We start from the raw sequence: 12,323 nt of genomic DNA on the forward strand, positions 1-12,323 counted from the left end.
CTACGCCCGGCCCCCGGAACCGCGTCGCGGGCGGAACCGCGTCGGGCGGGAGGCGCGGGCGGCGGGGCCGTGTGGGTGTGGGACCGGCGCGCCACGTCTGAGGAGCGCGGCCGGGGGACAGCCCGCTCGCCGCCATGGTAGGCCCGGCGCGCCGTGGGAGGGCTGCTCCGTGGGGCGGCCGCGGGGGGGGGGGGGCTGCTCCGCGTTCGGCCTCGGGGCCCGCGCCGCACCGGGGCCCGGCACAAGGTGTCAGGAGCCCGGCCGCCGCCTCCTCCGGCGCCCTGGAGGGGCCGCGCCGGGCGTTGCGGGGCCGGGCCGGGCCGGGCTCTCCGGGCAGGCCGCGATGTGCTCGCTCTTGTCTCCTCCTCCCCCGCAGGTCTCGGTCATTAACACCGTGGACACCTCTCACGAGGACATGATAGTAAGTGTGCGGGGGGCTGCTCCCCGTTCACGGAACGGCCTCGGGGCGCTCTCTCACGGGGGGTGAAGGAGCGCGGTGGGCGAACCTGAATAAAACGGTGCGCAGGGGGGATGAGAGGGAGAATGCGGTCTGAAATCCTGATAGTGCAGTTTTATACTGTACGGACAGGAAAACACAGCTACCGGGGGAAGGGGGAATGACCAAAAACTTTAATTTTCACGCCTAGGCTTGTTTCTGTGAAACAGTAGGTACACGTATACTAAACGGTGCAGAGCTTCAGCAGATGACACTCATTTTCCTTTATGCGGGTGCTTCTGGGAGCAGACGTATAAGTACGGGTAGGAGGAAACTTTTCAAAGGAATTTGTAGAAGCAAGGAGCCCAGTTAGATAATGAAGTTTCAAACATAACTAAGAGGTGTCAGTGTTCTTACACCCACTTTACATATTAAGAAACAGAAATATGTCACTGGTTAAGGCTTTATAGTCAGTGGTGCTAATTTCCCATCCTCTCCTGCAAGTGCTGTGCAGGACTGCTCTGAATTCCCGCGGTTACTCCTGCATGACATTTGTATTGTTAGTGACAACAGCAACTGGGGAAATAAATTACTTAAGTGGCTTGTCTGGATTGTTTAGAAACTATCCCTTTTACCCTGTCGTGCTGGGACTCGGTCCTCTGTTCACAATTCTTACAGCTACTTTTAAAACGTAAAAAGGTCTGTTAACAAAGCGGAACTCGTGCCTGCTGACAGCCGCTTTTCCATCGCCTTGCAGCACGATGCTCAGATGGATTACTATGGCACTCGGTTAGCGACCTGCTCTTCAGACAGATCCGTGAAAATCTTTGATGTTCGGAACGGAGGGCAAATCCTCATTGCGGACCTGAGAGGGTAAAGTGTCGTAAACAGAAGATTTTAATCTGTAGACATTTTTAATATTTGGTCATTCTGCCCTTTGGTAATGTAAGACGCGTGGTGAATTCTTCCAAGGTAACAATTACTCTGGCTGGTTGTTGCTAAACAACTCTTCAGAGCTGTGAGGGGGGGACTTAGAAATAACGCTGGGACTTTTTCATTCATTACTCCTGTAATTTTCAAGAAGTAAACTCATAATCTTAACTGCTAATATAAGGATAAATGTTTGGAATTGTTTCTGATGCCAGTGGCTTTGTCTGACAGTCCTGTATGCTGGTTTTCACCCTGGCATTACTGGTTCTTGGTATCACTGCATTAATCGCCTACAGAACATGGATCTCCAGTACCGATGGCTGTGAAACCTCCGGGCTGGAATGGGGTTTTCCCAGCTTTTCCAAACAGCGTTGTTTCTTGCAGGCATGAAGGTCCCGTGTGGCAGGTTGCCTGGGCTCATCCGATGTATGGAAATATCTTGGCTTCCTGTTCCTATGACAGAAAGGTTATTATCTGGAAGGAAGAAAACGGCACTTGGGAAAAGACGTATGAGTACACAGGGCATGATTCCTCAGGTATGTGGGGACTGGAGCTGGGAAGTGAGGCTGGGGGTATGAGAGGATTCAGGTAAGATCAGAATAAATCCATCCATGTTAAAGAAGAAAGCCTCTACCAGACAGATGGGGATAAATTAGTGGAGAGACAGTAAATCTATTCAGCATAAACAGGACATTTACGTAAGGTCATATTTGCTGCATAACCTGCCCTGATTCATAACATGTTTGTAGGAGTTGTTTTACAAATAAATCGGCTTTCAAATAAACAAGGTGGTAGGGTACTGAATTCTTGAGGAAAATATTGTATGTATCCACTACAGGAAGAAAGGAAAAAGGTGGATTTTAGCATGCTGTGTTTTGGTTTACAATGGAAACTTTTGTTCAGATGATTGGTCCTCCTACATGCAGATCTGAGAAGGCTCCAGCTTTGTTCTGTTACTGCTCTAGACTTCAAGTACTCAGCTTTTCTTCTAGAGTCAGCGATACCCTTCGCCGGTGCTGGGGATAGTCATTTTTTTATCTCTCATTGAGTGCGCTTCTGGTGTTCTCATTCTAAAAGGGTGCCAAAAGCAAAGGCAGTTTTCTGTCACTCGGTAAACAGTGTTAATTGACCGACTTTGCTGAAATTCAGGAATGCCAAGACTCTTACTCTTAGCTTGCAAAGCTGCTCGCTTTTAGTGACCTGCACTAGCAGCGGTGAATTGGTCAGTCCGAGGTGGTGGCTGTGTTGTAACCCAGCCTGTCCCCCCCTTCACAGTGAATTCTGTCTGCTGGGCACCACATGACTACGGGTTGATCCTGGCCTGCGGGAGCTCTGATGGGGCCATTTCGTTACTGAGCTACACGGGGGACGGGCAGTGGGAAGTCAAAAAGATCAGCAATGCGCATACGGTAAGTCTGTTCCTTTGGAGCAGCGCAGAGCTCCTGGAGCTACAGACAAGCACCGAGCTGAGGCCTCAGAGAACTTGCAGACTAGATAAATACTGAAATACAGTGAAATGATGTGAAACAGTTTCCGTAGTCAAGAATAACTTGTTTTAAATGAATCCAGAGTGGAAGGTATACTGTAGTCACTAAAATGAAGTAGAAAAGGAGACATGTGAAGCATTGATAATACCTGTTTATTAAGCATTATTGTTAAACACAGTGCTGGAAGCTACGTGGTAGGAAGTGGCTTTGGTACCCAGAACACCTGTACAAATTGACTCTGGAAAAACCGCAGGACTCGTGTTTTTCCCAAAATAGTGGGGATTTTTGCTTAAGCAGAACTTCATGAGCTAACGGCAGTGTCTCTCAGTAAAGGGTAATTGGGCTCTGAACCACGGGTTCCTTCTACTGCATTCCTAAATCTTAGCAACTGGGTATGTCTTGGGTCTTTTTTCTTCTCCACTGTTTACATATCCAAGATGATATTTGCACATAAAACAGTTACTTAGCTACCTAAGGCTTTCTGAATAAGTGCATCACTGAGACTGGGCTGTATCTGGATTTCTTACTCATCTGATATCCATCTGGCATTGTGCAAGACTCCTATTTTCCTAAGATGGGCTTATTCCACCTCCCCAGCAGAGAGCATGCTAGGTGTCCTTTGCCCCTCAGCAGCTTTCATTTATTTATTTAAAGTAAGCAACTTCTAATAATGATATTTTTCCATTAACTAGATTGGATGTAATGCAGTTAGCTGGGCTCCTGCTGTTGTACCAGGAAGCCTTATAGAACAACCGTCTGGTCAAAAACCAAACTACATCAAAAGATTTGCATCTGGTGGCTGCGACAACCTTGTCAAGATCTGGAAGTAAGTGCTCTGTTGATAGACTTAAGAACTTATAAAACCTGATACCCTTTATAGTCTTTGAATGTCCCTGTTAGTATCTCAGGTAATATTTTCAGCTTCTCTATGCTTTCATCTTTGAACTATTGGTTTAGAGAAGTGCTTTAAAATGGACACAGCTTAGTGATGTGCAATTTCTCATGTGGCTGTAGCAGTGTGTCAGCCCTGCTTCATCTTCTCTTGGAAAGTGGCTTTCTAATTGTCTTTGATGACCACTGTCACTTGGACAATAGCAGATTTCTGCACAGTAACTGAAGGTCAAACACTGCCGGTGGTGCTTTCTGTCCCCTGGAAGGGATTTTGTCAGTTGAAGCCACAGAGCTTTTTGGAGAAGAGTGGGGAACACTTGTGCTTTGTGTTATCTGGATAACCTGGGAGTCTGAAAGCTACCAAAGCCTTCCAGAACAGGAGATGAGAGATGGGACTGGCTGCTGCTGCCACCCTCCTGAGTGTATTGGTGTGTTTCCAGGGAAGAAGATGGTCAGTGGAAGGAAGAGCAGAAGCTGGAGGCTCACAGCGACTGGGTTCGAGACGTAGCCTGGGCTCCATCCATAGGTTTGCCAACAAGTACCATTGCGAGCTGCTCCCAGGTGAGGCTTCTGTCAGGGTGAGAGGCAGCTCTTGGTGCCCTCGCTTCCATTTACTTCCTTCCCCCTTTCTCTAGGAAAGGAATAGTGAGGCTAGAACTGCTGTAACAGGTCCTCTTGGCAATCCTTTGCTGTAGCTGGCTCTGTGCCTAAGAGCCTTTGATTCCTCTTCCTCCCAAACTCAGAAGTCCAATAGAAGCGTTTCTGGACAAAGGTTTGTGCGTGCATGGCTCTGTACCAAGAACTACCTTTTATTTTGAAAATCATGAGCAGGATGCTCTCACTGTGAGGAAGACCTTCAAATGAACATTGTATTTTAACGTCTGTAGCTCAAATTCACTGAACTTCCAGCTAAAAATACTGTTTTCTAAGAACGGCAGTAATTAATCAACTCTGATGTCTTTAACCTTCATATTGACTATAGTGTTCTTGCTGCTAGTAATTCTGTAAATGCTTTTTTTCTATATCACTAAGACTCCTTGGTAAGCTGCTAACTTGCTGTCATGTGACTGGAAAGCAAAATCTCATTCTGGGGAAAAAATTTCAGATGATTGAAAAGTATTTTGGGAGGTTTTCTGTAGTGTTTGCAAGTCACCTTTCATGTGTAGTTTTTCCTATCAGAGAGTTGTACTCCTGTCTTGCTTTCAGCTATAGTAGGAAAATGGCCCCTTTGTGTGGAGCAAAAGTCCACGTAGACATATCTAGAGTTCATGTTGGAGTTGTGATTTGTGCAGTTGAGGTTTTTTGGTCCAACCAGCTCTGCTTGCTTTCGTAGGATGGCAGAGTGTTTATCTGGACATGTGACGATGCCTCTGGGAACTCGTGGTCACCAAAGTTGCTGCACAAGTTCAATGACGTGGTCTGGCATGTCAGTTGGTCCATTACTGCAAATATTCTTGCAGTGTCCGGAGGAGACAATAAAGTGAGTACTGCTGCGTGCCATGTTTTTGGAAGAGCTATGATGAGACAGGCCCTCGTCACTTTTGTTTAAGACAAGGCTGTGGTAGATTCTCCCTTGCTGCAATGGCGAAATTTTTTCTTTTGACTTATCACAAGGGGAGGAAGACCCTGACCTTTGGCAAACTACTTGCACTGTCTTCTTAGTCCTTGGGGATTAGAAATGCAGGCTTAACTTTAATTTGTAGGGTACTAGCTATTGACATACTCTCCCTTTACCACTGGATGATTACTCAGTGTACAGCAACAAGTAACTTGATGCTTAAAACGACGCTGCAACACTTGACTTCTGTAACTGTAGGCGGAGGCCAAAGCAGTGACATGGTAGCTGTGAGGAAAGGGACAGCTGAGGGTGTATTAAGGCTGAAATGTCTCCCTGGTCTGTTTTTGAGGTGACGCTGTGGAAGGAGTCGGTAGATGGCCTGTGGGCGTGTATCAGCGATGTCAACAAGGGCCAGGGCGGGGTGTCTGCCCTTCCCGAGGGGCAGCAGAACGAGCAGTGACGCCTGCAGGAGCACTCCAGCTGCACCGAGTGATCGCTGCGCCTGATCCGCAACGTGTCGTGAGCCGGATGAGAACTGATTTTATCTAAACTGGACGTGAACATGGGAAACAATCATCCAATTTTATGGGCACTCTAGAACTATTGCTGGGAGGTTACAATATGTTGGTAATCAGCCTTAATTGACATTCCCTTAAATTTAAGGTAAAGAGCAGAGCAAAGTACTGTGCCTTATACTACTCCTTGATGCTGCAGAAATTGTACCCTGCTTTTCTGGTTTAGGGATCAAATTTAATTGGATTATGCTGTGCTCAGACTTGGAAGCGCTTGAGGAAGAAGAGGAGGCGGCTGTGCAAGTGGTGGGGTGTGAACTCTTTGTGCAAGGGAACAAGCGCTCTGCCCCTTCCCAGGCCAGGACTGTTTCATGTGAGGGGAGGGGCTGGTGGAGTTTTCTGCAGTAGATGATGGCAAGCAAGCTCGCCCTTCTGGGAGTGGTGAAGTGGTGCTTAGAGCTTCCCGAAAACAATGTGCTTGGATAGGTGAAAGTCTCTGTGCTTTCCCCAAAAGGAGTAGTGGAATGCATATGTCTTTTGCTGTACAATAATCTCAAACTTGGTTATTGAACATCAATAAATCAAACCATAATTGCAAGAAATTTTTTTTTTAGCCACACTTCTGTACTGCAGGGGGTTTTTTTTGTTGAGGTATCAACAGAATAAAGTCCTCTTGGTTAATGCCTGGTGTGCTGTGTTTAATAACCTTTGCGCAGGGCCCGTGTCGAGGCTGTCCAGCCTGGTGTGCTGTGTTGTCCTCCCAGCTGTGGTACCAGCTTCCCGAGAGCCTCACGCAGTACACGTGTAAGAACACAGAGTTCTGCCTTCGGTTGCCCTGTGCCCTTCAGGTGGGGGCTCACACAAACCACGTTTCAGTGTGCCTTCAGCTAAAAGCTGAAACACTTCCCCTCTTAAGCGGGTGAAAGTACTTAACTAAAAGGTCACTTTTTTCCTTTATTCTTCAGTCACACTGAAAAAACACAAGTGAACAATTCACAGCCTTCCTCTTTCTCCAAGGTAGTGGTGCCAGGCCTGCTCTTTGTTTTGGCACCTCCATTTGTTTTCAGCTCCCTTATCACAGTTAGTAGCTTCTCCAGTTTTACCAATTCAGCTGACACCAGGCACATTTCAGAAGTTTTTTTCTTTTAATATTTGGATATTTTCACAATCTGATTTACAGCATGACTGCATGATATTTGAAATAATCAACCAGGAAGCCACAACTGAGACACAGAAAGAGGAAAGCTCTTAAATCATGTTTGCGGAAGAAAAAAAAATGCAATTGCATCCCCAAATAAAACGAGTTTTCCCACTCTGCAGATGTCCTAAAAGATGCAGAGTCTTATTTGGCCAGAGCACAGTTAAGATGGTTATAAATGGCTCCATGTGACATTTTCTCCAAGAGCAAACCTGATTTCACTACATTCCTCCTCATCTTCCCATCTTTGCACATTTCCCACGCCTTCCTCAATCCTAGTGCTGGAACTTCGTGGGACTGCAGTGCAAAATGGATCCTGCAAATTAGCCAGGTAAAGTCAAATACAAGCAACAGCAGTTGCAAATCTGTCATCCTTCATCATATATTGCTTCTTTTCTCCTACTCTTTCTCAAGTAAATAAATAAATAAATTCCCAATTACTCTTCATGGGATGTCTCTAGACCCTCAGCCACTGCTACTAATCTTCACCAGAGTTTTAAAATTTGTTAATATTCCATTTTTAGGGTAATGAAAGCAAAGTTTCTTAGGTATCATTTTCAGCTTCAGCCTTCCAGCAAAAGAACAAAATCTGATAAAACAGAACCTGGGAGAGAACACAGAAAAGAAGGAATGCACTTAAAGGCAAAAATGGGAAATATGGCTGTCACCACAGGTCAGGAACGCAGCTCAGCTTTTCCATTTCTGTTACACCACCTCAGATGATAAAAAGGGTTTGGGGCTTTTCCTTTTTAAAAATACATTTTACAGCTATTAATTAATTTTTTTAAGGAACAACGTTAATCCCACAGGAAAAAAGGAAACTCTCACTTCACTCCCTACACATTTCCATTATACACAAAAATAAGCACAGCAACAGATCTATGCAGTTTTCAATTTTTTGTTGGTTTTGTTATCTCGCAGGCAGGCCAAGTTTCCAATGAATTTAAATACATATCAGATTGCATTTCCAGGAATATTGTAGTGCAGAACAAATAATCCAGACTATATATAAAGTGTTTCAGAAAGCCGCTGTTTGGTGAAGCCACGAAGCTAACCAGGTAAAGTTTCAGAGCGTTTTCAGCTTTTGCCAGTTTTCCTGTGTAATTCCTCTCCACTAACCTGTCTGTTCCACTTACTGTATCTCAGTTATAGAAGGAAACACAGCAAGCAATAGTCTCTTTTGGACAGGAACTTTTTACCTTTAGCATGGAAAAAACTATTTTTGCCTTATACATCCATCTTTAGAAATAATTTCAGGTCAATCAAGTAAGGAGAAATATTTTCACTGGATTTGGATTCAATTAAATACAGAGGTTGTAAAATATGTTTAATTTCTCAACCTATGTTTTCAGGTTTGACACCCTGCCTCAGCAAGATAATCATGTTTCTCAGAAGCACTCTGCTGGGAACTGTTCTTTTCAGCATCCTCTGGACAGAAACTACTCTAGCTGGCTCCAGTTTTTTAAGCCCTGAATATAAAAGAACACAGGTAAAATAATCCAGAAAAATATTCTCTCAAGTTTATCCTCCACTATAAGTCCTTAAAACCAATATTCTTTACAGTGTTCAGAGATTCTGAAGAGTTTCTGGAAGAGGAAGGAGTTCTTCCAAAGAACTTCTGTAACAAATCACTAGCGCTGTATTCGTGCTATGAGAATACATATCTAATCTCATTCACTAAGAACTAATAATCTGAAAAAATGTACAATTGAAGAGAAAGCATGCATTTAAATAATTTGTTGGCATCTTCTTTGGAAATTAACTCGAAGGTGCTTGCTCTTTAATGAACCCTTAAACCAAACACCTATTAAAGTGAATGCAGCAATAGTAGTACAGTTATTACAGACCTACACATCATACATACGTAAGTGTATGATGCCTTCAGCTAATTTGCTGCATCTGTGTTAATTACCAGTTCTAACTTGCCCACTACGGACTAGTTTGACTATGGAAAGAATATATAGATATTATTTTGCTTGCTTTCTAGCAACAACAGGATCCAAAAAAACCCACAGCACAATTACATCGTCGAGATGCAGAAGGCTTCTGGGATACAGATGAAGCAGGGGCAGAAGATGACAGAAACAGCATTGAAATTAAGGTCTGTAGTCTTCTTGCTCAGATACGAGTTTAAGGGGTGGGATTGGGTAACACAATTTCTGTCACAGGAGACAGGACAAATTAAAACTACAATCACGCTGAACTTGAAATGCAAATAGGAAAGGGCACATGAAAACTGCCAGCATTGATGGTATGAAATGATTTAAAATTAGCTGCAGTAATTCAGATCATAATTTCCTATTTAGCATTCACTTATATTTCAGAATTAACATATAATAATGTGAGTTTCCTGTAAAGTTTCTTTCCCCCAGTTTATTGTGCAGTTTGGTCTGCAGTGGCCGTACGCCCTGTTTCTGCGATTTTGACGACATGTCTCAGCACTAACTGAATAGATGGAATAGCTTTCCATACCTCTTGCTTACTGTCATTCCCAGGAATAAAATGAACTTGCAGTGTCCTTGTCCAGAACTTGTCTGTTAAACTCTGTCTTTTAATGTTTTTGTAGTTTAATGTTCCCTTTGAAATCGGTGTCAAGATAACAGAAGCAGAGTATCGAGAATACGGACAAGCGCTGGGAAAGATGCTAAGGGAGATGTTTGAGGAAAATGCTAAAGGTACTGCCAAGTCATAAAAGCAGAGCTTTTTTTTTTTTGTATAACAAACAAACAAAAACATCAACAGTACAAACCAAACAACTCTTATAATCTCATTTGTCACGCAAGACATTCAGAGCAGCGTTTCAGAAGTGACTGGGACGACGTTACCATTAAGAGAACCACTAAAGTATCTGACGCTCAGAAGCTGCTAGTTGAGCTTTGAAGAATCACATCAAAGCCTATTAGGCAGAAGGGGAAGGCTTCCTTTCTTCACTACCAATCTTTTTTTTCCCCCTTGCCCCCAAATCCCAGCATTTCCGTTTTCTCAGCTAAGACCTTCACAATCTTCATGGTGAAAAGTATTAAAAACTTTATTGTGACTAAGATGGTTCTATCAGATCTGCTGATAAAGTTCTGATGACCAACTCCCAGCACAAGCTGTTTTTTACCCTTACAGCCTGTTGTACTTTACTTGCACTCACCCCTGTTAAGCTGATCTTTAGGAATCTTCTGTTTTAATGTTTATGTGAGTCTTAATATGTGTGTTCCACATTCCAACTACAAATCGCTTCATGTTTCCGCTTTCACCCTGCTTCTCAGGCTCCCAAGCTTTTCTCTAAGCTCCTCTCTCTGTTTCCCCCCCAAATTCCTTCCAAAGGGCAACATTTGTGGCCTTGACACAAATAAGACCATCTTATGCATATCTGCCCTTATAGAATGTAACTCTGTGAAAGCCACCTTATCTTCTGCCGTCAGCTGAGCACTTGTAGAACTTTTAGACAGATTATCAAAACAGGATTTTCAGAAAAACATAGAGACTATCAAAATAATCTTTATCTTTTGCCTTTTCAGAAACTCAGATGAAAAACTGAGGCAAGATGAAGGACGATGACAGCACTAGATGGCCTGATTTGGTTTCAATTTTACTTTAAAATGAAATTATGACTCATTTCACAACGCTAAAGAAGAAATAAGTTTGTGACCCTAGCAGTTTGCCCTGACAGCCTTTGGAATGGATGACCTTTTAAGGAAGAATACAGGACCTAGAGCCAAAAATAATGAAGGGCAAGGTTAATCACAGGCTGACATGTAGGCTTATTTTCTTATTTTATCTCTTTTCCTTAGTAAATATAGTGATTATTCTAAATGGTGTGTTTGAAGGCTAGATGAATCTTTTCTAAAACTGGTGGAAACCTCTTCTTACACTTCTATACACATCTATAATAGAGAATAAAGCTTATGCTGAAACTGCAATTACTTGTGGGGTTGGTTTTTCTTTGCTTGTTTAAGAGCAGCTCAAACTAGACAGTTCATGTAATAAACTACACAAACTAGATGGACGGGGATTCAGCTTTCAGTTGCCAAATTAGCTGCATTGCCAAGGGATTTGTTAATATAGATCTTATCAAGGAAACCATCTAATATCTCTTCCAGTTTAAAAAAAAAAAAAAAAGAAAAAGAAAATTAGTTTTCCGGTTAACTTACTTGGATTCAGAACCGTCCATACTGGTGCATCCATCAGAGGTACAGGGGAACTTTTCATGCCTTCAGAGGCATAAACCAGTATGCTCCAATGTAGTACATGTTCTCTGTGCCTCAGCCTGTACAGACACCTGATACTCCATGAAGACCTAGAATTTCCTTCTGAAGACATTCTGTGACATACTCTAACAAACAGGCTAATGTGACAAGGGTAAATACAACTGCAATTTTTATTAGACTTATTCTCTTTTCCTGTCATGGAATTGCTCACCTGAACGAAGTGATCCCTTTGGTGCCGCCAGGACCATCTTGTGCTGTACTCCAGCAGAAGGCAAATGACAATTAGAAGCAAAGGGGGAAACATGAAAAAGGAGTAAACAATTCTTAGGAGGCTAACCCGGGGTGAGGGTGTGGACACACGCTTTCTGAAACCTGCAGAATTGTTATGAAGAGTCAGAAGGAGCACTGAAGTCACATTTGTTATGCTGAACTCTAATCATCACTTCCACAACAGATCTACTGCTTGTGTTGTTTTTATATTTAATGTCTTCCAAGCATATGGCATGGAAACAGTCAGCCAATAAGCTGCCCAACAGCAGAGGAAGGAAACTGTCAGCCAGAGATACTGCATAAATCCTTTCTTAAAATAAGCAGCACTGTAGTTAGGATCACTGTTCCTAGATTTCTGACAGAGTTGGGCAGGACACAGTCTACTCACTAAGAAAAAAGATGGCTAAGCTAGTTCCCAGAACAAAAACTGAGGCACAGGCTATTATGCTGTGCTGCTTAACCAGCTTATTGAGCAGAACATTCTAAGGTTGTCCAAAAAAAAAAAAAAAAGCAACACAAAAAACCCCAACAGTGTTTCCTGGTGATCTAGAGGAAAATCTTTAGACCTGTAAATATGAGCAGTATTTTCTCCTTTGCAAATATGACATCAGCCTCAAGAGGGTAGCATAACCTTGCAGTGCACAATGGTCTTAAGGCCAAAACAGGTCTCGGGAGCTTTCGAACCTGCCTAGTACAAACTGATGCTCCCCGGTTTATTCCAAGTATTCTGCTCAGAGAGATTTTTTATGCAGTCTCTCTTGCTTTGGAGGCAGAAGAAGAAGTAAGAAAAGCAGCGAGTTCCACAGAAGTGCTCCAGGAATGGTTCTAGGACACTGTAGCTG

At 43.4% G+C, this 12,323-nt stretch overlaps 2 protein-coding genes across 3 annotated transcripts; both read left to right on the top strand.

Moving 5' to 3' along the window:
- Window positions 1-44: 44 nt before the first annotated feature.
- SEC13 (SEC13 homolog, nuclear pore and COPII coat complex component) lies at window positions 45-6,495 on the top strand. The gene is made up of 9 exons (XM_074878836.1): window positions 45-137; window positions 377-421; window positions 1,194-1,309; window positions 1,751-1,902; window positions 2,642-2,775; window positions 3,546-3,679; window positions 4,185-4,305; window positions 5,078-5,224; window positions 5,652-6,495. Exons 1-9 carry the CDS (start codon window positions 135-137, stop codon window positions 5,760-5,762), a joined length of 963 nt encoding a protein of 320 aa, XP_074734937.1. The 5' UTR covers window positions 45-134; the 3' UTR covers window positions 5,763-6,495.
- An 82-nt stretch (window positions 6,496-6,577) lies between these two features.
- On the top strand, window positions 6,578-10,986 carry GHRL (ghrelin and obestatin prepropeptide). Of its 2 annotated transcripts, XM_074878838.1 has the most exons (5): window positions 6,578-7,343; window positions 8,365-8,501; window positions 9,000-9,113; window positions 9,579-9,687; window positions 10,522-10,986. In XM_074878838.1, the coding sequence occupies exons 2-5, from the start codon at window positions 8,394-8,396 to the stop codon at window positions 10,539-10,541; spliced, it is 351 nt and encodes a 116-aa protein (XP_074734939.1). In that variant the 5' UTR covers window positions 6,578-7,343; window positions 8,365-8,393; the 3' UTR covers window positions 10,542-10,986. The 2 variants fall into 2 exon arrangements, with proteins under 2 accessions (XP_074734939.1, XP_074734938.1); XM_074878837.1 differs by having other exon boundaries at window positions 6,578-8,501.
- The last annotated feature ends 1,337 nt before the right edge of the window (window positions 10,987-12,323 follow it).

The sequence above is a fragment of the Strix uralensis genome, chromosome 10, assembly GCF_047716275.1.
Source record: "Strix uralensis isolate ZFMK-TIS-50842 chromosome 10, bStrUra1, whole genome shotgun sequence".
NCBI lineage: Eukaryota > Metazoa > Chordata > Aves > Strigiformes > Strigidae > Strix > Strix uralensis.